This window comes from Accipiter gentilis, unplaced genomic scaffold, assembly GCF_929443795.1.
Source record: "Accipiter gentilis unplaced genomic scaffold, bAccGen1.1, whole genome shotgun sequence".
Classification (NCBI taxonomy): Eukaryota; Metazoa; Chordata; class Aves; order Accipitriformes; family Accipitridae; genus Astur; species Astur gentilis.
In genome coordinates, this window is record NW_026060956.1 from 690,325 (window position 1) to 716,779 (window position 26,455).

At 58.1% G+C, this 26,455-nt stretch overlaps 1 protein-coding gene across 1 annotated transcript; it reads left to right on the forward strand.

The window, feature by feature from the left end:
• The first annotated feature begins 3,575 nt into the window (after positions 1 to 3,575).
• Positions 3,576 to 21,557, forward strand: LOC126037196 (adenylate cyclase type 10-like). The gene is made up of 24 exons (XM_049797460.1): positions 3,576 to 3,698; positions 3,816 to 3,924; positions 4,228 to 4,332; positions 5,450 to 5,488; positions 6,138 to 6,281; positions 7,011 to 7,216; positions 7,661 to 7,747; positions 8,724 to 8,915; positions 9,030 to 9,151; positions 9,789 to 9,865; positions 10,175 to 10,364; positions 11,276 to 11,328; positions 12,731 to 12,884; positions 13,603 to 13,795; positions 14,310 to 14,396; positions 14,883 to 15,166; positions 15,791 to 15,927; positions 16,815 to 16,931; positions 17,974 to 18,228; positions 18,926 to 19,264; positions 20,067 to 20,281; positions 20,664 to 20,771; positions 20,929 to 21,107; positions 21,380 to 21,557. Exons 1-24 carry the CDS (start codon positions 3,576 to 3,578, stop codon positions 21,555 to 21,557), a joined length of 3,693 nt encoding a protein of 1,230 aa, XP_049653417.1.
• The last annotated feature ends 4,898 nt before the right edge of the window (positions 21,558 to 26,455 follow it).

A 26,455-nucleotide genomic window follows, 5' to 3' on the forward strand; every position in this document is an offset into this window, starting at 1 on the left:
TCTCCATGAATTGTTTTCCAGTCTCTCCCACCTCCTCCCAGCTCAGATACCTGCACTCTGGCTCAGGGCTGGCGACCCTCGGGGCAGCAGCAGGAGCTGCTCTGACCCTGGTGCTGGGGTTGTCCCTGGGGCTGAGCACTCGGGCCCAGGGCTGGTGAGCTGGGCCATGACAGGGCCCAGGGCTGATGAGGTCTCCCCCAGGCCCGTCCACACTGCGAGACCACCTGCCCCTGCAACTGTAACTGTAACCAACCGCAACTGTAACTGCCCCTGGTCCCCCCCTCGCCCCGGCTGCCCCACCCCGTCTCTCCCCCATTTCTCCTCAGGCCACTGGGCCTCTGCCCCCCCCGGCCCCACCCCAGGTCGGCAGTGACTGACAGGCCAACACCGGCTCCGCTGATTGGCTCAGCCGTGGCCAATGGCACAGCAGGGGCAGCCCGGGCCTCTCCTCACAGAGCTGCCCTGCACCAGCTGCCCCCGCCTCAGCGCAGCTGCGCCTCAGCCAGCCGGGACACTGGGCCTGCGGAGAGACGGCCTTCGAGAGGGGCCATTTCACCTGGAGCTGTTCTCTCAGCAGCGCAAGGTGTGTGCGCAGGTCTGCCCTCCCTCAGAACCTCCCCGGTCTGCTCGTGGGGTCTGGGCCTGCTCAGGGAGGGAGGGAGGGGAGGGAACAGGAGAGGGCAGGAGGGGATCTGCTCTGGATTGGCAAGTCTTTCCCAAAATGCGGGTCGGTCTGTGCTCCAGCCACAGCCCCGGGCAGGAGGAGCTGCATGACGGGAGCCGCTGGCCTCGGCCAGGCCTGCACCTGGCAGGAGACAGGGCTCTGGGCCCGGTCACACTGCCCACGTTGAGCCCAGCACCCAGGGCCTTCGTCAGGCCTCACCTTCCCCTGGGGCTGAGGAGGAGAGACACCCTGTCCTGGCGTGGCGCGGGGCATCCTCCTGCGGCCAGAAGGAAGGACAGAGCCCTGTCACTCTCCCCACAGGGGCTGACCACCGTCCTTCCCTTCTGTCCCTGGGGCTCCCCAGTGCTGGCAAGGCCCTGCGGGGCTTCAGGGCCAAGCAAACGCTGGGGCCCCGAGGGCTCCTGGGGCAGCTTTGGGCATCTCTGAAGCTGAGGCGTGGCTGCCCCTTTGCTTCTGCAGATGCAGTTATCTGCTACCCGCTTCATGATCCGAACCGTTCCTTCGTCGTGGCACGTGGACTGGACAGATGCCACGTCCCTGTCAGTCTGGGAGGACTTCAGGGAAACAAGGAAGTTGCAGCATGCACCCAGGTAGGAGGACAGTGGAAAGGAGCCCTGACAAGGTTTTTCTGCTGTTTCAGAGCTGAACTCAGACGTTTGTGTGCATCCCAGCACCAAAGTCTGCTTTTTTTCCCTCCAAGCTGCACAGCTTTTTGCCAGCAAAAGCGAGTCGGCCCGAGCTGGTCTGTGGGGTAACTTGGCTCCTTCCATTTTGCGTTGCATGCCTACACTTTTCCTTTTTTCCACCAATGTCTTCCTTTCAACCCCCTTCCCCCCAAGTTCCATCCTCTTTCAAAGGTGATTCTGATTTCAGTTTCTAGACAGATCACGGAGCAGGTAGACACAGGATGTAAGCATGGACTGGTCTCTACCTTCGGAGCTGTAGGCTGAGCTGGTTTACCTTTACAGGCTAGATAGATAGGGGCTACGGGCAGAGTTTCTGTTTTGCTCATTAGTACTCCTTTTGGGGCCCTGTGACAGTAAGTTTGTCTGCCGGCAGATCCGCAGCAGTTAAAACTGACACTGAAAGAGTTTCAAGGACGGATGCTGTTCTGTGTGTTTCATTTTGGGTACCCATTTCATTGAGCTAGAATTATTCCTTTGCAGTTAGGTGACGGCGATCTTCTTGCACTGGTCTTTTCTTTCTGGAGCGCATCCTGATGTCCTTTGTCATCCAGAGCTTTCCCCTCTGCTGCCAAGAAGAGCGATGGTCGTGATGAGGACTAAATCCTGTGAGTAACGATTTCTTCAAGTCTGATTATGAAGGTGCCAAGCCTCGTTTTGGGGGTCCAAAGGCTTCACTTCAGGCCCAAAGCCTCATGTTTAGCTTCCAACGCCTCTTTCTTAGGGACGAAATCCTCCTTGTCATGGGCCATAGGCTCGTTTTCAGGATTCGGCCTGCAATTTTGAGGGCCCAAAGCCTCATGTTGAGCATCCAGAGACCCATTTTTAGGGTGCAAAGCCTTAGGTGTTGGTACCAAAGCATCATGTGAGGGCCCCAAACCTAATTTCAGGGTTCAGAGCCTCATTTTCATTTGTAAAGCACCATTTCTAGGGCCCAAAGCCCCATTCTTAAGGCCTTGACCCTCCTTCAGAGAGTCGAAACCCGCCTTTCACAGCTCTAAGCCTCAAATGTTGTGCCCAAAGGCCTGTATTTGGCATCAGAGCTTCCTTTCGGGGGGCCATAGAGGAACCAATAGGTTCACCTTGTTGTCAGGGTCCAAAGCGTATTCGTAGCATCTCCCCCATTCTTTGCAGTGACAAAGGCTGCTTCTGAGGGCTGAAATCCTCATTTGGAGGGTCCAAACCTGTCTTTCATTACCCATGGCCTTTTTTGAAGAAGCCACAGTTTCATTTTTAGGATCCTGTGGTGGTGTTTATGTCACTGCCGATAGGGCAGGCCCAGGAACCTGGCTTGTGCAGATGCTTGTGATGTCACTTGTGGCCCAGTTCCTCTGCCGGAGAGGGCAGAGGCTGAGCGGCCTCAGGAGAAACAGGCGAGAGATGGGCCGGGGGCAGCTGGGGCAAGGGAGGGAGCAGGGCCAGGACCAGGACCAGGGGTGCTACGTGCACAGGAACAGGTATCTCATTTTTATAGAGCAGCATCATGTTTAGGATCCACCCAGTTGCTTTGAGGCTCCAAGCTGCATCCTGAGTTTCCAAGCCCTCATTTTTATGCTCCAAACCCCTCTTTTAGGGCCCAAAGCTTCAGGTTTAGAGTCCAAAGCTTCAATTCTAGGGTCGGAAACCTCCTTTTTATGGTCCAAAGCCTCATTTTTAGGGTCCAAGCCTCATTCATCAGTTCCAAGCCCCACTCTTCAGGTGCAAAGACTCTTTTTGAGGGCCCAGAGCATCATTCTGAAGGCCCAAAGTCTGATGTGGAAGGGCCAGAGCCTCCGTTGTAGAGGCCCAAGCCTTATTTACAGTGTGCAAAGGCTCATTTTCAGGCCCCAACCCCCAGTTTTTAGCTTCCAAAGTCTCCTTTTTAGGATCCAGTCTGCAATCCGGAGGGTTCAAATGCTCATTTGGAGGGCCCAAAGCCTCATTTTAGGGGCCAAGCTCCTCATTTAGGGTACGAAGCCTCATTTGGAGCCTCCAAAGACCCATTCTTAGGGTGCAAGGCCTTAGTTAGGTAGCTGCAAATTCAGCGACGGGTCGCTGCACGAGCCTCCCTTCGGCACTGTCCTCCAAGAAGTGGGGCGGCGCTGGCTGCCTCTGAGTCATTGGCTCAGCGTCAAGGAGGGAGACTGGGTCACGGCGGCAGCTGCTCGGCAGGCGATGACATACAGACGATGTCGCTGTTAGCTGATTGTGTTGCTTGAGGACAGATGATGGGTAAGCAAGTGATAACCTACGGAGGAGGTCACTGCCAGATGATTGTGAACACCGCCATGAGGGCAGAGGGCCAGTCCCGCACAGAGGCCCCGGGCTCACTGTGCAACTCGCACTGTGTGGTGAGGTCCTCGTCCTCCCAGCTGGGCACGGCCATCTTCTCCTGAGGTACCCCGTGTGCCACAGGGCGCTGATGATGGCTTCTGCCTGGGAGAGGAACCGTTCGTTACCACTCACAGCTGGAGAAAGCAGCAGCTTTTCTCCCCAGTCTCATTGCTGAGGACTACCTCAAGATTATCAGTCCCGTTCAGGCTGTCCAAGGAGTGCTGCTCTTTGCGGATATTTCAGGTGGGGTGAGCAGGGAGGAGCAACCACGGACACGAGCCTTTTTGGGACACGCTAGGCCCTTTGGAGCCCTGCCCCGGCTCCTCAGACAGAGTGGCCACCTTGTCACTGCTGAGGTGTTCTGCTGGGATGCCCAAAGAGAGGGGGACGGGTTATGTTGGGCGGTCAACCACTGCCACCACCAGCACTGAGCCAGCGCGTGGGAAGGTGTGACCTACAGGTTCTCGGGCCGGGCAGCATGGAACTGGCTGCCAGGTCCTTCGTCCCACGTGGGCATTTCCTGACTTCTGGGTGTCCCTGTTACAGGTTTCACTGCTTTGACAGAGAAGTTCATCCAGAGGGCCGGCCCAGACAGAGGCACTGATGAGCTGGCGCAAACCCTCAATTCCTGCCTGTGTGACATTTTGGAGGGTAAGAGCCGTGCTGCGGGACTGTCTGGCATCGGGCCGTGAGGCTGCTCATGGAGGGTGGGGGTAGACATGCTGGGCAGCCTGGTCCTGCCTCCTTGCAAGGGCTGGGGCTTTCTGTGGCCTGCAGGAACAGCAAGAGCAGCCAGGGCCTCCTGGTGAGTCAAGACGGCCGCAGGTCCCTTCTGCTCCCCGCTGTGGCTGAGCAGGCACCCGCTTTCTCAGCAGCTTCCTCTGTGCTTCTGGCATGAACACCCGGCTCAGTGATGCATTAGTGCCCAGAGCAGGCTGGGGGCATCCAGCAAGTGCCAGCGCACAAGTGACCCGAGGATGCTGGCGCTGATATATGTGTGCCTGTGACACCCTCGCGGGCGCCTTTTCACAGGGGACTTCTTGACCCTTCTAAGCTGACCGTGAGCACATTGGTGGCCACCTCTTTGGCAGCCCCTGTAGAGCAAAGCAAGAGAGTCCTCAAAGACGATGAAGGGTCTGGAGCATCTCTCCTATGAGGAAAGGCTGAGAGAGCTGGGACTGTTTAGCCTAGAGAAGAGGAGGCTTGGGGGGTGATCTTAGTAATGTGTCTAAAACCTGAAGGGAGGGTGCAACGAGGACAGAGCCAGGCTCTTTCCAGTGCTGCCCAGTGTCAGGAGCAGAGGCCACGCCCCAGGCATGTACTGAAACCCAGGATGTTCCCTCTGTACGTCAAGAAAGGCTTTTTGACTGTGAGGGTGGCCGAGCGCTGGCACAGGTTGCCCAGGCAGCTTGTGGAGTCTCCCTCCTTAGAGCTATTAAAAAATGATCTAGCCACCGTCCTGGGCAGCTGGCTCTGTGCAGCCCTGCTTGAGCAGCAGGGTTGGACCAGATGGACCCCAGAGGTCCCTTCCAGCCTCCACCTTTCTGAGATCTGGTGGCAGCTCGCAGGCCTGCCTCCGTGCCTGCTGTGCACGTAGCAGGGCTGTGGCCCCTGTGAGCCCGGGAGGCAGGCCAGAGTGGTGCTTTCCTGGGCTGTGCCCCACGGTACACCCTCACCTGGGTGCTCCTCTCGGGGCGGAGGGGCTTGCTCTGTGGCTTCTGGAAGAAGGTGTCCACATGACTCTTCCTTTCCTTCTCTCTGTCCGCAGAGGTGCTGACTTTTGGAGGAGACATCTTTAAGTTTGCTGGTATGTACTTAGGACGACGATGCCCACGTGTGCTGACCTGCAGCATTTACCTGTTGTGGCGGCCATTTGCTGTGCTCTGCTTCTCAAGAGGCTCTGTGTAGCACCTTGAGGCGGCGTCCTGGCCACTCACGCAGCCCCCGTGCAGTGCCCTTTCTCCAGGCTTCTCTTTCTCCCGGGGCCTGCCTGCCTCCGGTTTGGCTTTGGCAAGGGCTGTTGTCTCCCTCATTCTGCCCCTGCTGGTAGGACCCTGGGCTGGGGGTGGGGGGACAAGGAAGCACTGAGAGGAGGAGACCCCCGAGAAAGCGCAGCCAAAGGTGTGTGTCGGGGTGGTGGTGAGGGGCGGGGAGGCCCTGGTGATGGCGGAGCTCGGGCTGCCAGGCTGCGAGGGCAGGACGAGGCCCTGGTGTGCTGCAGCTGCAGAGGAGCGCTCGGGGCAGGGGGTGCCAGCGCTGCCGGCTGTCGGCTGCTGTGGCTGGCCCGGGAGAGGAGAGGTGTGCCGGTGCCCAGGGTTTGGCCCTCCAGGACGATGCCCTCCCACAGGCCCATCTTCCTCAGCGCGTCGGCCGGTTTCTGCTGTCCCTGCCACTGAGCGCAGGTCGGGGAGAGTCAGGTCTCAGCAGAGCCTTTCCCTTTCCCTCACTTTCCCCAGGGGATGCTGTGCTGGTGCTGTGGAGAGCACCACCCCGGGAGCTGGCTAAGACCATCAGCCTGGTGCTGCAGTGTAGCCGGCAGATCCAGAGGAAGTATGGGAAGCGTGACACGCACGTGGGTCAGAAGATCCAGCTGAAGATAGGTACGGGCGCCGTGGCACGGGGTGCTTCTCGCTGGCAGGGAATGGGGGGATCCGTCCTGGGGCTAGTGCCAAAGGAAAGCATCTCCTGCGAGCATTTAAGGGGCCAGCTGTAGTCTGGGCGGGGATGGGAGACCAGGCCTGCTGGGTTTGCGTGCATTTGCAGATGCAGAGGAAGCTTAAAGGCAAAGCGGGCGTCAGATCAAGTATTAGGGTCCTCAAATGTCTGATTTAGCACAAATGTCTGTGGGAGGTAGTTATCTTTCCATTTTTTCGGGGGGGAGGGGGCAGCTTTGCATCCTTTGCCCTGCTGGATTCTCCCCTGCCTCTCAAAGAGCAAAGGGGAGCTGCTTTGCACATGGCTCTGGGAAGGGCTTTGGCAGGCTGTCATGGGTGTTGTCAAGCAGACAGCTACAACCTGCCTGCACGTTAGCAGAGCAGGCAGTGATCAAGCCCGCCTGGTTTGCTGGGCTTCTGGGCAGGCTGCTGGGCTTCTGGGCAGGCAGCTGGCTAAGACACCCGGCACTCTCAACACACTGTCTGTTTCTAGACACCCGTTTCAGGGACCTGTGTCAGTATGCCCCTGAGTAGGATGGAGGATGCCCTCCCTTTCCATAACGCCAGTCTCCCCACTGGGCTTCAGATTAGGTTCTGAACAGCTGAGATGCTGGGGGCTGTAGAGCTCAAAATCTTCCCTGTGTCAGTGCTGCTTCTCCCTCTCTTTCTCACCAGGGATCTCTGCAGGGCCCGTGGACCTCCTGGTAGTCGGAGACAGGAGGCGGCAGTACTTCTTGATCTGTGGCGAGGCCCTGGATGAAGTTTGTGAGGCGGAAGAGCTTGCGAATGCAGGTGAAGTAATCCTCTCAGCCACCTCCTGGGAGCTCTGTGAGCAGCACCGGCTCAGGACCAGGCGCCTTGCAGGCAAAAGAGCTGTGAAGGTAGGTGGGTGGCATGGCCTGTAGAGCCATTTTGAGGACCCAGACCTGGACATGAAGGAGGGAGGTGTCAGAAGGCTGAGGAGCTGGATGTGGAGAGAGTTGGAGCTGTGGAAGTGGGTGGGCAGCTGAAGCTCTTGTCCTTCCCTCTCAGGGGTAACAGTGGTCTGGGCTTGCTTGGTTTGAGGGGTCGGGAGGCACTGGGAGGGTTTTGGCCCCACCAGCCATGTCCTCTGTGGGTCATGGCGCTGTTGCTGACAGCTGGGGGATGCTTGGGTGATGCCTGCCCAGCTCCGGTGCTTCTGAGGAAGCACTGCTGTCCCATCCAGCCAGGTGGGCTTGTTCTCCCCTTTTCTGGGCAGTGACGGTGGAGGGCAGGCTTTGTCCCCTGGGACTCCTGGGGAGGCCAGTGGCAGTGCCTTCACGCCGTGTGTCTCCAGGTTACAGGCATGGATCCGATGTCTTGGTCAGAACGCCAAGACGCTTTACGCAAGCTTGTACGACACCCAAGGAGCCAGCGCTTGGAAGGGGAAGGTGAGTGCCAACTTCACCTTGTTCGCGGCTTGCCTGGAAAGCTGGGGCCTGGCTGCTTCAGGGGCCAGAGAGGAACCACCTGCGCCCTCTTCCTCCTTTCGGCTGGCACTCGTGCTTTTGGCCCTCGCGTGCATCAGCTGGGGCGGTGGCTGCTGCTGCCTTCTCCCTCCAGGGGACAGCACTGCCGTGAGCATCTGGAGGTGGCAACATGAGCAAAGGCAGAAGACTCTTTCTCCCCCGTTTCCCGTGCCAGCCCCTGCTTTCCAACACCTCGTAGTCCTGTCCTCCCAGCGACCACCTGCTTTTTCTCTCCTCAGGTGCCATGAGACCTGCTCTTCTCCTGCCCGGTGGCGCTAATGCGTACGACGTGCTTAGCAAGTACATGTCAGGAGCTGCTCTCGGGAAGGTACGTCCAGGCCACCACTGCTGGGGGCTGCATTTTTGGAGGGCAGAGGAAGTGGTGCATTGCAGAGATGGAGTTCTCACGAGAACAGACAAAGAGAAGGAAACGCACCCTGAGAAGACAGCGCGGGGAAACTGAGCCAGGGGGCACTGGTGCCGCACCATTGCGTGTGTTGTCCTCAGAGAGATACGGGTGGTGGGCGGCAGACTTCTGTCTGCCTGTCTTTTCTGGGGGTATGGTTCTGGATGCGCCGGGGTGGTGGTGGTGGGATAAAGGGGAGGTTGCACTGAAGTCCCCAGAGCATCCCTGCGGGTCGCCCCTCGTGTCCACACCCGTCCCAGGATGGGGTGGTACCGGAGCACCTTTCTCTCCTTTGTCATTTGCGTTAATGATTCGGTATCTGCCTGCCACAGGCTGGGCAGCCTGCCCGCCATGTGCACTGAGAGAAGGATTCAGCCCTTCCTCGGGGAGTACCTGCTATTGCCAGTATGCCTGCTCTCCCTCGGTGTCTGGTATGGGCAGTAAGCCCCCGGGAGAGCAGGCTGGTGAAGCCATCCTGCTCTTGTCTTCCAGCTTGATGACAGAGTGCCGCTGGACCTCTTCTCTGAGCTACGGCCGGTCACCAGCCTCTTCGTCCAACTGCAGTTGACTGCAGGAATCAGCACAGTGGACATCCGCACCCTCATCCACGATGCCAGCAGGAAGATGCTAGAAATCCTCTGTCCTCACAAAGGCAAAATCAACAAAATCGTCCTGTTTGATAAGGTGAGTGTGTGGGAGCAATCGCTTCCCCCCACCCTGAGGGGGTGGGCGGTGAGGAAGAGGGAGAGGCTCCCTCTTAGGCATTGTAGCAAGATGTGCTGCATCCGTCCTTGGCAGGGCTGCATGTTCCTCTGCGTGTTTGGCCTCAGTGGAGAAAAGCTGCCCTACGAGAGCATTCACGCCTTGCAGAGTGCTATTCAGATCTTCAATTCCTGCTCCACGATGCTCATGGAAGTAGAGTGAGTGTGTGGTGGGGGTGCGTGCTGCTTGGGATGGCGCAAGGGGGCTTCCCAGAAAGAGACGTGTCTTCTAGCTTGCTCTGCCTTGTCCCTGGCAGGAAGGAGGCAGTGCCCTGAGAGGTGGCAGGCAAGCCCCGGACTTAGCCCTCGGCAGCCAGGCGGAGTCCCGCCAAGCACACCCTGCTAGCCACCGTGCTGGAACGAACCCTTGCAAGGGCAAGAGGCTCCTTGGTGCCAGAGGCAGGCCCTTCTGGGCGACTGGCCCATGAACAGGGATGGGGTCCAGCCACCTGATCTCAGGTTGCTGCCATCGCAGGCAGTGACATCGCGGGTGCCTTCTTCCCTCCCTCTTTGCTCATGAGAGGGCTGTGGCCTTCTGCAGGTTGCAGCTCAGGGAAAGTGGCCTCAGGGGAAGTGTCCAAAACATCCCACATGCGCTCTACCCCTGTCCTTTGTCCCTTGCAACGTGGGTATGTTGCGCCTCTGAGCTCTCCACGTCCCCAGGACCCGCGCTGGCAGGACAGGATGGCAGGTGGCCCAGGCTAGCGCCGAGGGGAGATGCGGGAAGGGATGAATCTGGGCGGGCAGGACTGCGCCTGGGGCGCTGCTGAAGCTGCACTGTTTCCCTGTGTGCCAGGGCAGTGTCTGTTGCAGTTACCAGTGGGATGGTGTTCTGCGGAGTCACCGGCCACCCTCTGAGGCATGAATACACAGGTAGGAGGCGTGTGTCTGAGGCGCGGGAGGCTGGCGTGGGCCTGCTTAAGCATAGCACTCTGGAAGAGGAAGGCGGGCTGGGAGAGGGCTTTCCCAGCAGCCGGTCAGGAGCGGCCCGGGCAGTGCGGGTCCTGGCCCGTGGCAGGAGAACGGGCTCTGTGGCCGTTTGTTCCCCTGGGTTCTGCTGATCCCGCTGTGGGGTTGGCCTGTGCTGGAGGTGAGGCAGCCGTTGGCCTGGAAGGGCGCCACGGGGCTGGTCGCACAGGTACGTCAACGCACGCTCTCGCACGCTCTCTCTCTCTCTGGCAGTCATTGGCCAGAAGGTGAATTTGGCAGCCCGGATGATGGTGCACTACCCTGGGCTGGTGTCCTGTGATGCAGTGACCTACGCCTCCTCTCGGCTGCCCCCTTACTACTTCAAGGAGCTGCCGGAGAAAAAGATGAAAGGCCTCAGTCATCCTGGCACTCTCTATCAATATGTGGGGATCACCAAGAAGAGGTGAGTGACCTCCGAGAGGGCTGGACGAGGGGATTGTGTCATCAAGGGTGCAGCCTTGGCCAGCAAAGAGGAATTAGGCAGAGAGAGACCAAGCTGGTCTCCCTTGCCTGTGGCTGAGACGGTCAGAAGCCCTGGTGCGGGAGGCTTTTTGCCTCTCTCCCCTGCTGTCTCCTGCTGCTAAGAGAGCGGGAGTGAAGCCCCAGGGATGGGGAAGGTTAGTCTGTCTTGGCAGACACAACCTGGCCTTGCAGGCTCTGTCCAAATGGCTTTCAGCTGTGCTTGCTCCACCACATGCCCTGGTAATGCTGACCCAAGGAGGTTTTTGGGACAAGCCGCTTCCGAGCAGGAAGCTTTGGGCCAGCCTGGTTCCCATGGGGAAATGTGGACCGTGGGGACACCCTTCCTCATGTCGTCCTGCTGAAACCTCAGCTTTTCCTCTGGGCCAGGATTTGACCTTCGCTTTGGATGACGGTTTGAACGTTAACATTGCCATCTCTTGGAAACTCCAGGAGGAGTTGAGCCAAAGGTGCTAGGTGCTTGGCATCCCAGCCCGTTCAGTGACACAAGTCCTCCTTTCCAAGACACTTGTTTCTCTTGGCCAGCGTGTGCTAGCCAACAGCACACCCTGGCTCCTTTCACGTGTCTGCAGCGTCTCTTGGTTTGGCCTCTGGTGGTGGCCTCTGGATACGTTCTGCTGTTCTGCCATGGCCGTTGGGCTTCTTTATGCTTGAAGCTGTCCTAGCGTGCAGCTTGAACTTTGGGTGGGGGTGCATACAGGGGAAAACATGCTGCCCGAAAGACAAGCAGGTGCACGAGGAGCACATCCTGCCCCTCCATGCCAGGCTGCTTCTCTGTGTCCCCTGGCTTCTCACCAGCTAATTGACTGGTGTTTTCTTTTCCCCTGCTTCTAGCATATTTGGCATGGGTCTTGCCAAGAAGAGGTCAGAGTACGCCCCCTTACTGGGTAGGTGGAGAATGCCTTGCTCTTCTGAAGCCCAGTTTCTTCCCCTTGGTAACTTTTAGCGCCACGCTGGGGCGGGAGAAGCTTTTGCCAGGGATGGTGTTGCTGCAGAGGCCCTAAGGAAGTGCGGCCTCTCTCGGCCCCTACTTGGTTGACCTCTTTGGGGTGGAAAGCAGGGTGAGGCGCCTGGTGCTGCCTTGCCCTGCTCCAGACCTGGTACGAAGGTACCTTTCAGCTAGGGAGCTGCTCACGCCTGGGGGCTAAACTGATCCCGGTCTTTGGGATCAGGAAAGCGATTGCCTTCTGCCAGTCTGACGGAGAGTTCCGGTGGTGGGTTCTCCCCCTTGTACTCCTCAGAGATCCTTTCTTGGCAGCATCTGGGCGTAGACATGGCAATGTCAGGACCCACGGGGTGCCTTTAATCCCTCGGTGTCTTGCTGGAGGTTTTGGGCCCTGTTACAGGTTAACCCCGGGAGGCAGCTCAGCCCCACAGAGCCACTCGCTCCCCCCAGCGGGATGGGGAAGAGAATCGCACAGCTTAATAGGTAGAGCAAAAGCTGCGCAAGCATGCAAGGCCAAATCAGGCATTCGTTCCCTGCTTCCCATGGGCAGGCAGGTGTCTAGCCATTTCCAGGAAAGCGGGGCTGCATCGTGCGTAACGGTGACTTGGGAAGACAAACGCCGTAACTCCAAACGTCCCCCCTTCCTCCCTCTTTCCCCCAGCTCTTCTTGCCAAGCACCGCATCATATGGTACGGAATAGGCCTTTGGGCAGTTGGGGTCAGCTGTCGTGGCTGTCGTGCCCCCTCCCAGCTTCTTGCGTGCCCCCAGCCTGCTCGCTGGCGGGGCGGCGTCAGAAATGGTAAAGGCCTTGACGCTGTGCAAGCGCTCTTCAGCAATAACCAAAACATCGTTGTGTTATCAACGCCCATGTCTGGTCACAAATCCAAACCATAGCACCATAGGAGCTATCACTGAAGAAAATTCACTCTAGCCCAGCCAAAAGACACTGAGGATGCTGCCTCAGCTCCCAGGAAGTGCCCTGTGGCTCATGCTACAGCGAGGAGATGCTGCAGCGACTCGCATCATCTCTTCCAGTCTTGTGCTGGATCGCTGCGGGGAGTTGCACGGGGCCGGCTGAACCTCTGTGTCTGTGGGAGGGCAGAGGGTGGCGGGACGGGGAAGAAGGCATGGAAGCTGCACTGTGGGGCAGGCGGGCCGGCTGCCGCTCTGGGGAAGGCAGAGGTAAAAAAGCTGGGATGAGTGGGCAGGAAGGAGGCCTGGCTGTAGGCAGGCTGGTGGAAGTGGTGGCAGGACAGGGAACTGCGGTGGAGGGTGCCAGCCAAAGTGGCATCTCTCTGCTTTTCAGCACGCCCAGCAGCTGGTTTTCTTGTTTGTCTTCACAGGTCGGGAGAAGGAGATTGACCGCTTTGGCAGCTGCTTGAAAGCCTATGAGGACTTAGGACAAAGCCACATCCTGGCGTTTGAGGGCACGATGGGCTCCGGAAAGAGCCACTTACTTACCGAACTGGCCTATTTAGGCCAGGCTGCTGGCCACAGGTACAGGTTTTTGACCTCTAGCTTTGGGATGCTGCCCCTGCCCATCACCTGGCAGCCATAGAACAGTCCGTCCCCTCTGCTGGTGCGCCTGGTCCTTGGACTGCAGCCTCCCGAGAAGGCCTCCTGGAGACTCTCCCTAGGAGCACCTGCATGCTCTGCTCCCGCCTCTACACCTCTGGGGAGTTGGAGGTGGCTTCTTGAGCCGTGGCCTTTCCTCCTTCACCTCTGGGCCAGGCACAGATAGAAGGAAAGAGCCCGAGCCCAATGCTTTTCATCTGACTCGAGATGCAACAGACAGCAGGGTGGCCTGTCTCGGAAGCCCTGCTTGCCCTCTGCTCCTTCCCAGAAGGAGCACTGGGGCAGAAAAGCCTTCCTGTGGTCTGGGAGTCAGGCTGCTAAGGTCTGGAGCCCAAAGGCAAACCCACCACTTGCTCCATCCTTGCCCCTTAGCCCCGTGAGTTCCTCTGCAGGGGGGACGTAGCGAGACCTGGGCCGGTGCTGTGGAGACACAAGAGTCTGGAGCCGGCTCTCCCAGTGGCTTGGCAGCAATTGCCCCTCTGTGCCCTTTCTCGTATGAGGAGTGAAAAGCTTGGCCTCCTCTGGGAAGCACTTTGAGACGAGTGGCTGACGAGCACCCCCCCAAGGGCATCTGCACCCCTTTTGTCTTAGAAGGCTTGGGCTGTTGGGGATCTCAGTCCCCTTTGCTTTTGCACGGCAGGGTAGTTGCCATGGAACTGCTAGAGGCCAACGTGAGGCAGTCCTTCTCTGCCATCCGTACGCTGATGGCCAGGGCCCTGGGCCTCCAGGACAGTGAACCGTGCGGTGCCAGGCAGTGCACGCTGCAGACAAAGCTCCGAGGGACAATCGAAGAGAGCAGCTTTTGTCTCCTCAATGACATTTTCCTTGTCGAGGTGAGAGCAAGAGGTGTCTCTGGCCCTGGAGAAGGCCTTCTCATGAGCTTTTCGGGGTCTGATGTTGTGTGGGCGCGCTGCTGGGAGTGCCTGAGCTCGGGGGTGGGAATCGTGGGGGTGGTAGCACAGGTTTCCCATTCCTGGGCCCTGGGGGGCTCCCTTTCTGGGGTGAGTTCATGTCCTGCGCTGCATCTGGCAGTGCCTGGTGCCTTGTTCAGCACCTTGGAAGTGGCACTGGAGAGAGGCTGGTGCTGGGCGAGTGGTCTGCTCCAGCCAGCCCAAGCTTCCTACAGGCAGAGAACCAGCTCTTCAGCCCACCCCCAAGCCCCAGCTCTGCCAGAGGGCCTCTGCTTTGAGCTCCAGGTGCAGCCCCCACTGTGGCTCCTTGCACCTGTGCTGGGGAGAGCTAAGGTGCTGAGGCCAGCAGGGGCAGTTTGCTCTGCGGTCTTGCTTGGTGGGTTCATGTGCCTAGCCCCGGAGCGATGCTTCTGCCTGACTGTGCTTTTCTGGCCAGTTTCCCGTTTCGGACAAGGTTCGCGAGATGCGTGGAATTGAAAGAAAAAAGGAGTTGCACTCGACTTGGGCAAAAGTGCTGGAGAAGGTGAGCCTTTCTCCTTCCTTCCTTCCTTCCTTCCTTCCTTCCTTCCTTCCTTCCTTCCTCCTGGGTCAGAGAAGGAAAACAAGCCTGCTGGCTGCAGACTCTGCACCACAGCAGTGTGAGTGCATGGGAGGACCACACGCCCGGGCCATCGCCCTTTGGGGCCTGAGAAACCCCCCACCCCCACGTCCCCCCTCCTCCACGCAGCCCCACAAACACACCCCATAGCTTTCCTCCCGTCGAGTGTACCCTGGACAAGGAGCAATGGCTTCTGCATTCCCTTGCCCAAGCTGCCTCCTTCTGCAGGTCAGGTGGTGTTAGGTGTGACCTTAAAATCTCAAAGAAATTGAGTCAGTAAGCTTCTGAGCAGGGAAGCAGCTGGGGAGAGACTTCAGAGCATCCTCTCAAGAGACAGAGGCTCAGTCTCCTCCCCTGCAAGACACTTGGGATTCCACTGGATTGTCCTCAGAACATCCTGCTTTTTTTCAGTCCATTGGAGGAGAATTTGGCATTTTCGTCATCGACAATGCCCATTTCATCGACCCTGCCTCCTGGAGTATCATGTCACCCGTGCTCCGAAATGTCTCCTACTTCATGGTCATGAGCTTGGCGCCGGGCTACCCAAGGAGAGAGGGCTTTTGCAAAGCTGCAGCAGACAGCACAATGTCCCAGAAAATCACCTATCTTCATCTGGATGAGCTGAAACCTTCAGCTGTGGTGCAGGAGGTCTGCCAGAACCTTAGAGTAGACAGCATCTCCAGGGATCTAGCGAGGTAAGTTTGAGGCAGGGGAGCTCCTCCTGAGGGCTTGAACCTATGCAGACCACGGGCGGGAATCAGCCCCCCCGGAAAGGGAGCGCAGGGCCACTAGAAGCATCACCGACTCTAGCGAGTACTCTAGGAGGTGGGTTGCTTGTTATGCCTTGTCCTGGCAGGCGTGAGCTGAGAGCGGGCCACTGCCGAGACACAGAGCGTGGGAAGTGTCAGCCCTTCGCGGCTGCACAGAGAGGAAGGGAGGAAGAGTCCCGAGCCCAAGTGTGGCTGGGCTGTGAAAAGGCCTTGGTCTAGGTGGCCAGGCTGTGGGGGAGATTCCCTGGGACAGAGGCCTGCCCTGCTGCCAGAGAGGATCTAGGCTCCTGAGGAGGGGAAAGGCAGGGCTCGCTGCTCTGCGCTTTGGCCGTTGGCCGCAATTCTTTTCCCACGGACTTCAGCGAAGGCCGGAGGTTCGGGGGGGCCCAAAAGCCCAAGCCAGCAGAGGACTGTCCCATTCAAAGGCGAGGTGCAGCTGTGACAAAGATGCTGGCTACCCTGTATTGCCCAAGTGACTCGCTGCCCACCTGAACCGTGTTTCACTTTACTCCTCTTGTGGTGGTCACTGCCGCGTCTGCTCCTGTCCAGGTTCCTGATCCAAAGAAGCTCGGGGATCCCGTATTACTGCAAGGAGCTGCTGGGCTGCCTTCTTTGCAACAACATGCTCTTGTTCCGCACCCGGAGGCGGGGTGGAAAAGCAGAAGACAACTGGGAGAGCCTGATCAGTAAGCACCTTTGCTGCTGACTAGCGAGTTGCTGTGGCGCATTCTCCGCAGCACAGTCTTGCCCCATCGTTCCCCCGTTGATCTGGGCAGAGTCAGATCTTGCAGCAGTGCAGAACGTGGTCTGGCGGAGGCGTGGGCTCCTGCGTGCCTTGCTGTTGGGACAGCCAAAGCAGGGGCTGGCGAGTTGTGGTGGCTTGGAGGGGCCTAAATTCTTGGGGGGGTGCGGGGGGGATTGGGGGTCTAAAACACGGGGGAAATGGTTCCAGAGCACATGTGTTTCTGGTGTTTCTTAGGCATTCTAATGGGCACGTAATTTACCCTGGCCCAACGCCAGCTCACTTGAGAACAAACCCCAGCTTGAGGCGAGGGACGGGCCTGGGAAACTTGAATTCAAACCCATAAATCCCCACAAGGGTGTGGTAACGGAAGAAAACGGTGGCAATGCCGCCGAGAGCGCCATGCCAGCCAGAGTGCTGTGGCCTTGGGAGCAGCCGGGGCTGATGCTGCATTTTGCATGATCACTGGCAATTTCCCTGGCTGCGGAGGTAGCCCTGTCGAAGGCAGCAATGCTGCTGCTTTCTGTCGCGGGGCATTCAGTTGCCCCCTAGGCACTCCAGAAGCTTTGACTGAGGGGCTGTTTGGGAAAGCTGGTCTGAAGGCAGAACACCTGCCTGTTCTGGGAGGGCTATGCAAAGAAATGCTTGCAGTGGGAACCTGTTTTGCTGTGCTTAATGACCACGTTCAGCGCGTGCAGGTCTGTGCGCTTGCACTGGACCATGTGAAGTGGGACTTGTCCCATCTCAGGTGAATTTTGAAACGTTTGCAAGCCGCAAGTGACTTTGCAAATTGCCTTAGTCGTGTTCTCTTGCTCCACCCAGCTTCTGCAGTTGAGGCTTCACCCCTCACAGCAACCTCGAGCTCCAGCGCGGGGAACGATGGCACGGTCTGCTTCATCAGACCAGACGTGAACCCGGAGAACACGGTGCTGCCCACCACCTTGAAAGGTGAGGGACCGAGAGCCGCTCTGCCGGCTCGCGGCTGTGCTGGGGCCCCTTCGCGGGGCATTGGCTAGAGGGAGGCTGGGCATTTGTGTGCTGCAGAGTCACCCTCTCAGCTTGGGGGCTCTGCTGGGAAGGTGGCTCCAGTGCAACCAGGAACAGGCCTGGGGTTGCGGGCAGCCATTTACCCCTCCTGGGTGTGAACCAGCTGTGAGCCTGCTGGCTGCTTTCCAGCAGCAGGTAGGAGAGAAAAGGCTATTGGTGCAACACTAGAATGGCTCCCTTTTCTCACAGAAGCAAATCCTTTGCTGGGAAAAGTCTTTGACTTGCCGCTGACTCAGCTGTGATCGCGACTTTGCCCTCGCTATTCTCTTTTTAAGCTCCCCAGCTAATGGCGCTCTCAAGGCACTTAATCCAAACCAGATCCGTTGTTTTTTTCTGTGAATTGGCACGGAAATCCCCCCATACCAGGAGAGCGGGATGGGGGAGCTGTCAACGACTGTCCCTCCTCTCTAGCCATAGCCATTTGTATGAACCTCGAAGAAACGTCATGCTAAAGCATTCCTGCTATTACGTTGTTCTGTCCCATCCCCGCGCGCCCCCCCCCCAAAAAAAACCCAAAAACCCCAAACAAAAGGCATATTATTTTCTGGCCAAGTTAAGAGAGGCATTGTGGGGAGCTCTGAGTCCACCTCTGCTGTGGGGAAGGTTCTCTGTTTTCTGTGTGCGCTGTTGGGCAAAACCCTACTCCAGATCTGGTAGGGCGCATCATGGACGCATGTACCTGCTGGATCCTGCCCTCCTCACCCCAGGGGGGCGAGCGTCTGTTTGAGCGTCTCGCTCTTCCCCAGGCCTTGTGGCCTGCGATTCCAACAGGTGTGGAGCCATTTTGAAGACGCCTGCCCTGGGTTGCAATTGCCCAGCAGGTGCGGTGCCGAGGAGAAGAGGCCAAAGTCTACCCCATTTCATGTGTTGAGACTTTCCAGCCTCTCCAGCCTCAGCATGGGGAACAGGCAAGAGAGAAAGAGGTGTTGCTTCTTTTTGACAGAGATTGCGCTGGCCCAGCTGGACCGGATAAAGCCACTGAAGCAGACGGTTTTGAAGTTGGCAGCTGTCATCGGGCCAGTGTTTACCACCCAGCTGCTGTCACACATCCTTCCTCATGGCATCAGGCACGAGATGAATTGCTTGTTGGACATGCTGGTGAGCGACAACATCCTTAAGTGGCTGAAAACCACAGAGGTGCCAGAAGATGTCCGAGATCCTACCAAGGGGCCAGGCAGCTCTCGGCAGGCAGAGAGTGGTAAGTGGTAGCAGTGAAGAGGCCAAGGGAGCTCCCAGCTGTGTCCTGGTGGGGCTCGCCGGGGCACGGTGCACTTCCCCCCTCTGCCCCAGTAATGGCTGGGTGGAGCTCAGGCAGGCATGGCGGTTCGGGATGGCTTGTTCAAAAATCTTACAAGTCAATCTCAAAGAACGCTAGCGTTGCGCTGGAGGGAAGCTCCCACCAGCTGTCCCAAGTGCCTCTGCTCCTCTGCCTTCAAGTGCCGCTTGTAGCGCAGGCACGGGAGGGCATGTGCAATCACCGATATCCTCTCCCAGCTGCCTGCGGCATCCGCATCAAAGGTGGCCTCCAAAGTGCCCCAGGGCCTTTGAGAGGCTTTTATTCAGCTTTGATTCCCCTGTGGCGCAGCAGGGGAAGCTCAGGAGGCTGGGGACTGCCTTGCCAGGAGCGGAGAGAAAGCACTGGCCGGGGCTTGCTTCGGCTGGCGGCAACATCCCCAGCTCCTGTCTGGAGCACAGCTGAGCACTGTGTCCCCCGGGCTGTGCTAGCATCAGCAAGGCAAGGCGGGCCCTTTTGCCTCATCCTGCAAGGCTCGGTGTGCAGCAGCGCTGGTTTGCCGCTAAGGATGCTCACCAAGGCATGACTTTCATGCCCCGGCTGGGACGGCCCTGAGCCCTGGCCCCAGCTCAGGCTGATGCAAAGGCCCTTTGCCCTGCAGGTGTGGAGAGACCCTCTCTGAGCAAGAAGACCACGGAGCGGCAGTCTGGCGTGCTGGTCTTCTGTGTCCCACTGCTGCGGGAGGCTGCCTACGAGCTGTGGCCCGAGAGACAGCGGGTCGCCTTGCACCGCAAGTGCGCCGCCTTCCTGGAGCGGCACGCGCACAAATGCAAGAGCTGCAGCCAAGGGGACTTTGTTGCCTTCCACCGCTTCACTGTCACCAGCAGCCAGGAGGGAGGGAGCAGTCAGGGCCCTGCTGAGCAGGGCGACCCTCACAGCTGGGAGGCCTTGGTGCTCGCAGGAGAACAGCTGAAGAGGGATAGGACTCATGCCCCTGAGGGTATGCTGTGCACCATGCTTCACAGCCTGGGCCCTCCAGGACCCCAGGGGGGGCTGTGCTGGGGATGGGGTGGGAGGACATCTGCTAGGGACGAGCCCAGGAGGTGAGGATGGCCACTGCAGACTTTCCGCAGTGTGTCGCGACCCTTGCAAGGATCCTTGCGATCCCCAGCCCGCTGGGAGAGGGAGAGTAGTTCTTCCCCCGCGGTATGTGAGGAGGTGTCTAACCCCCTGTTTTCTTTCCTGATGCTGCAGGTGCTCTGCAGCAGCAGCAGGCTTTCCTGGAGGAGGATTTTGGGTGAGCAGACACGGTTTTGATGATTTTGGAAGGCAGTGAGCTCAGGGTGTCCAGAGGAGACAAAGGAAGCGCCGCCATTTGGCTGCCGGTTGTGACTGCAGCTTAGGGAAGAGGCTTTCTGTGGGGTGGGAGGTGGGAGGAGGTGGCCGTGGAGGTGAGGGAGGGCTTGAGGAAGCCTGTGGTCTCAGAGCGATCATCGCACTACACTGGAGCAGCCCTTGCTTTCCAGTTCCTACAGAGTAGCACTGCAAAATCTGCAGGGGAAAACCTGCCCCGGGGACTCGGGTGGTTTGCCTGTGGGAAGAGGTGACAGAAAGCCCAGCTTGTCTCTTTCTCCCTACCTACAAAGCACCTGTACGGGTCGTACGTGCCCGTGGCCTCATGCTCTGCTTTGAAAAAGGGCTTTTGATGCCATCTCTGTGGGGAGAAAGAGCAGTACAGGTGATGCCTGTGTATTCTTTGCTCTCTTCTTCTCCTGGGAACCGTCCTCTGACTAGTGTGGCAGGACGGTTTCTGGCAAAGAGGGAACAGACAGCTGAGCTGCCCAGCAAGACCGACAGAAAGCACAGCGGTACATGCTCATGTGAATGCAAAGCCATCGTGGAATCGGTGCTTGTGCCTTTGGCTCGCCACTACGTGGCGATGGGCGATGCTGCCAGAGCCTTCTACTACCTTCTGGAGTCTGCGGCTGCCTACCTGCATGTCTCCAACAGCTACATGGTGAGTTGCCCTGCTTGCCAGCACGCACTGTGCACAGAGGCCTGCCTGCCTGCCTGGCCGCTGCACTCGGGCATGCCTTTGCGGGACCTTGGAAGGGAAATGCTGGGGTCAGACCCTGACTTTTTCCTCTGGTTTGCCTCTTCTGCGGCAAGAGACACAAGGCACTGTGCCCTTAGCACGGGGGGCATTAGCTGGGAGGCAGTCTGAAGGATCACTGGTGCCTGTCTGTGCTCTGAGACAGTGTGACTGTGTTTGGGCGGGCGTCACCAGGGGGAGAAACAGGCCCTCTTAAGACAGATGCCAGAGGCAATGACGAGGGAGGACAAGGCTGGCCATGGGCTCTGCACCCACGCTCACCTGCTCTCTGTGTGCTTGCGCAAAGGCCCTCATGAAGCTGAACGAAGCGGAGGTCCTGAGGAACTCGCTAGAGGAGAAAGCAGATGTGATAGCCTGCTTTGAAGAGGCCACCTTCTTCAGCCTCAAAGGGGAGGTAAGAGACGGGCAGGTCTGGAGGGATCTCCCGGGGGACGGAGCTGGATGCCTCCCGCGGTTGCAGGGGATATCCCTGGCATCTCCAGCCACTTGGAGATTCCTGCAGTCTCCTGGGCAACTAGTCCATATCAGGATGCTTCCCTTTTCCTCTGCAGGTCTGCTGGCATATGGGGCACATGAAGCTGGCAAAGAAAATGCTCAGGGAGGCTTTGAGCCTGCTCGGAAGACAATTCCCCCGGACCTCCATTGGAGCCTTTGTCAAGTCTCAGGTGGAAAAGTTGCCGTGTGCCTCTTCTGTTTCCAGAAGAGTATCCTCCCTTCCGCAGGAGGCCCGGTAAGAAGCAGAACTGAGAAGCCAGGGGAGGAAGAGCCATTTCCCACCTGGTCCCAGGCATCCCGGCCCAACCTGCCTAGGCTTGAGGCCACCCTGAACCTGACACATAGGCCTTAGCAGGACCGAGGCAGTAAGGAGCCACGTGCGGGTAGACCAGGGGACGGCAGAGCCCCACACTCCCTCCCTCCTTGCACCCTGCTTTCCCCCGGCCCTGTCCATTTAGCACTGCACAGCTAGAGCCTCTGGGCCAAGCAGTTTCTCTCGTGTGGCAGGAGGAAGAGGCTAGCCTGGCTGCTGCGGCAGAGCTGCTGTCTTTCCTTACTGGAGCACCTCTTCAGCCTGGAGGGCACTTCCAGTGGACGGACGTTCTCCCGCCTGGCAGCGCGCATGAAGGCCAACACGGACAGGGCAGCGGACTCCTATCGGGCAGCAGACTCCTGCCACAGATAGACTTACGCCCAGAAGGGTGGCAATGAAGTTACCTCATTAAACAGCTCCGTCATTATGACCTTTGGAGTCGGGCCTTTCTTTCTTTCTTTCTGCGGCACGGAATGGTACGCTGTCTTATCGTTTCTGTTGATGGCTACTGCGGCGGCTCCATCAGTGATGGCTACAGCTCTCTCGCAGGCCCTTGTGCAGGCTCCTGATGGAAGACGCTTCTGATTTGAGGTCGCATTAAAACCAGAGGCCTCTAAAACCCGAGCCCTCTCTGTTGTTCTTGCTCCTCACCACCTACGTACGGGCAGCCGGCTACTGCTGCTCCCTGTCTTTCCCCCGCTAAAGGGGAGGGGTTCCCAGGGTTTAGGGGGTGTCACGTCCCAACTTCTCAGGACCATGACTCGGGTTTGCCGATTCCCACGTCAGGATTAAGGTGAAACAACACCAGGGATCCTTTAACTCCCAAAACTCAACTTCTCTTCGCTCACCACAAGAATTGGCATGCTCACCGCAAGAATTCGTATGCTCACAACAAAAATTGGCATGAAACTATGTTGGCAAACTGTCTAACGTGTGATAACCATACATCACCAAAGATACGCTACAGGCCTTGCTTCTTTGGGAATCGCTTCAGGGAAGACAATGAGGAGAGCCCTCCCGTTGAGTCACGAGGTTCAGAGCAGACCCCCTTGCTTTCTAGGCTCCTTCTCCGAGAGGAGCCTAGGGGCGGCTGGATCTACTCTTAGTCCCAGACTTGGTCAACTGTTTATGCCTAAAGTGATGAGATGTAGGCATCATGGAAAAGGAGAGGGGGCAGGAGGGAGGGGAGGGAGAGGGAGAGAGAAGATGATTTCACCAGTCCTGGGTCCAGCACTGGTTCAGTCAGCCGAGGGGTCCAGTCAGCTGAGAGGTCCCCTAGCAGTGGGCTTGCACAGCTGGGGCTTCCGTTTGTGTGTCCTTTTATCATCCTTGCCCCCTCCTTTGGGTGGGCACTCAAGCTCCTTACGCTAATTAGGTAGCCTTTGGGAAATAGGTCTGTGGGCTTGGGGGTTGTTGGGGGAGTAACTTCCCCTTGCCTGCAGATGTGATCTTTTGCCATGCACAGTGAGCTGCCCTGCTCAGCACATCAAGAGCAGCATATCAGAACAGGGAGCTGTGCCCCCTCTAGCATGCCCTCCCCTCCCTCTCCTGTTGCTGATGGGGTGCTGATGGGCTGCTTTTCACCTGTGGTTCCTTGCTGGGCAGAGTTCCTTGTTATGCCCTTAAGCAGAACTTGCCCCACCACAATGTTTGAGACATTAACTTTTTCAGTCCCTCACAGGGGGTCCCAGGTTTGGGGTCCCCAGGGTTTGAGGGTCCCAGGTTTGGGGGTTTCCAGGGCTGAGGGATCCCCAGGCTTTGGGGGCTCTGGAATTTGGGGGCTCTAGGGGTCTGGGTGTCTCAATCCTCGGGGAGTGCCTGGGGTTTAGGGGGCCCCGGTGTTTGGGGAGGCTGGGTCGGGGGAGTTGCAGCATTCCCAGAGTTTGGGGCTCCCATGTTTGGGCGTCCTGGACTTGGGGGTTCCTTGGTTGGGGGTCGCTGGGGTTCGGAAGTCCCGGGTTTGGGAGTTCCCAGGCTTGGGGGTCACCACCTTCAGGATCCACAGAAGCAGCACCATCTAGGTGGTTTCTTACTAATCCTGTAACGGAAGAAATACATCGTTCTTCTTTGGTGTGGTGTGCCAGCTTTGTGGAGTTACCCTCCAGCACCCATCTCTGCGCAGACATGAAAGAAGCCAATTTCTCAGCTCTGCGCGTAAGACTGGCTTATTGCGCACCGGGTACCGACCCCCGCTTGTGGGACAACACATCTGCAAGTACGGTACTGACCCAGATACGAAACAGAGGGTGCCAGTTAATCCCAGGTGCCACATACGCTGCACCTTCTTCCATCGCCTCCTCTCCATGAATTGTTTTCCAGTCTCTCCCACCTCCTCCCAGCTCAGATACCTGCACTCTGGCTCAGGGCTGGCGACCCTCGGGGCAGCAGCAGGAGCTGCTCTGACCCTGGTGCTGGGGTTGTCCCTGGGGCTGAGCACTCGGGCCCAGGGCTGGTGAGCTGGGCCATGACAGGGCCCAGGGCTGATGAGGTCTCCCCCAGGCCCGTCCACACTGCGAGACCACCTGCCCCTGCAACTGTAACTGTAACCAACCGCAACTGTAACTGCCCCTGGTCCCCCCCTCGCCCCGGCTGCCCCACCCCGTCTCTCCCCCATTTCTCCTCAGGCCACTGGGCCTCTGCCCCCCCCGGCCCCACCCCAGGTCGGCAGTGACTGACAGGCCAACACCGGCTCCGCTGATTGGCTCAGCCGTGGCCAATGGCACAGCAGGGGCAGCCCGGGCCTCTCCTCACAGAGCTGCCCTGCACCAGCTGCCCCCGCCTCAGCGCAGCTGCGCCTCAGCCAGCCGGGACACTGGGCCTGCGGAGAGACGGCCTTCGAGAGGGGCCATTTCACCTGGAGCTGTTCTCTCAGCAGCGCAAGGTGTGTGCGCAGGTCTGCCCTCCCTCAGAACCTCCCCGGTCTGCTCGTGGGGTCTGGGCCTGCTCAGGGAGGGAGGGAGGGGAGGGAACAGGAGAGGGCAGGAGGGGATCTGCTCTGGATTGGCAAGTCTTTCCCAAAATGCGGGTCGGTCTGTGCTCCAGCCACAGCCCCGGGCAGGAGGAGCTGCATGACGGGAGCCGCTGGCCTCGGCCAGGCCTGCACCTGGCAGGAGACAGGGCTCTGGGCCCGGTCACACTGCCCACGTTGAGCCCAGCACCCAGGGCCTTCGTCAGGCCTCACCTTCCCCTGGGGCTGAGGAGGAGAGACACCCTGTCCTGGCGTGGCGCGGGGCATCCTCCTGCGGCCAGAAGGAAGGACAGAGCCCTGTCACTCTCCCCACAGGGGCTGACCACCGTCCTTCCCTTCTGTCCCTGGGGCTCCCCAGTGCTGGCAAGGCCCTGCGGGGCTTCAGGGCCAAGCAAACGCTGGGGCCCCGAGGGCTCCTGGGGCAGCTTTGGGCATCTCTGAAGCTGAGGCGTGGCTGCCCCTTTGCTTCTGCAGATGCAGTTATCTGCTACCCGCTTCATGATCCGAACCGTTCCTTCGTCGTGGCACGTGGACTGGACAGATGCCACGTCCCTGTTAGTCTGGGAGGACTTCAGGGAAACAAGGAAGTTGCAGCATGCACCCAGGTAGGAGGACAGTGGAAAGGAGCCCTGACAAGGTTTTTCTGCTGTTTCAGAGCTGAACTCAGACGTTTGTGTGCATCCCAGCACCAAAGTCTGCTTTTTTTCCCTCCAAGCTGCACAGCTTTTTGCCAGCAAAAGCGAGTCGGCCCGAGCTGGTCTGTGGGGTAACTTGGCTCCTTCCATTTTGCGTTGCATGCCTACACTTTTCCTTTTTTCCACCAATGTCTTCCTTTCAACCCCCTTCCCCCCAAGTTCCATCCTCTTTCAAAGGTGATTCTGATTTCAGTTTCTAGACAGATCACGGAGCAGGTAGACACAGGATGTAAGCATGGACTGGTCTCTACCTTCGGAGCTGTAGGCTGAGCTGGTTTACCTTTACAGGCTAGATAGATAGGGGCTACGGGCAGAGTTTCTGTTTTGCTCATTAGTACTCCTTTTGGGGCCCTGTGACAGTAAGTTTGTCTGCCGGCAGATCCGCAGCAGTTAAAACTGACACTGAAAGAGTTTCAAGGACGGATGCTGTTCTGTGTGTTTCATTTTGGGTACCCATTTCATTGAGCTAGAATTATTCCTTTGCAGTTAGGTGACGGCGATCTTCTTGCACTGGTCTTTTCTTTCTGGAGCGCATCCTGATGTCCTTTGTCATCCAGAGCTTTCCCCTCTGCTGCCAAGAAGAGCGATGGTCGTGATGAGGACTAAATCCTGTGAGTAACGATTTCTTCAAGTCTGATTATGAAGGTGCCAAGCCTCGTTTTGGGGGTCCAAAGGCTTCACTTCAGGCCCAAAGCCTCATGTTTAGCTTCCAACGCCTCTTTCTTAGGGACGAAATCCTCCTTGTCATGGGCCATAGGCTCGTTTTCAGGATTCGGCCTGCAATTTTGAGGGCCCAAAGCCTCATGTTGAGCATCCAGAGACCCATTTTTAGGGTGCAAAGCCTTAGGTGTTGGTACCAAAGCATCATGTGAGGGCCCCAAACCTAATTTCAGGGTTCAGAGCCTCATTTTCATTTGTAAAGCACCATTTCTAGGGCCCAAAGCCCCATTCTTAAGGCCTTGACCCTCCTTCAGAGAGTCGAAACCCGCCTTTCACAGCTCTAAGCCTCAAATGTTGTGCCCAAAGGCCTGTATTTGGCATCAGAGCTTCCTTTCGGGGGGCCATAGAGGAACCAATAGGTTCACCTTGTTGTCAGGGTCCAAAGCGTATTCGTAGCATCTCCCCCATTCTTTGCAGTGACAAAGGCTGCTTCTGAGGGCTGAAATCCTCATTTGGAGGGTCCAAACCTGTCTTTCATTACCCATGGCCTTTTTTGAAGAAGCCACAGTTTCATTTTTAGGATCCTGTGGTGGTGTTTATGTCACTGCCGATAGGGCAGGCCCAGGAACCTGGCTTGTGCAGATGCTTGTGATGTCACTTGTGGCCCAGTTCCTCTGCCGGAGAGGGCAGAGGCTGAGCGGCCTCAGGAGAAACAGGCGAGAGATGGGCCGGGGGCAGCTGGGGCAAGGGAGGGAGCAGGGCCAGGACCAGGACCAGGGGTGCTACGTGCACAGGAACAGGTATCTCATTTTTATAGAGCAGCATCATGTTTAGGATCCAGCCAGCTGCTTTGAGGCTCCAAGCTGCATCCTGAGTTTCCAAGCCCTCATTTTTATGCTCCAAACCCCTCTTTTAGGGCCCAAAGCTTCAGGTTTAGAGTCCAAAGC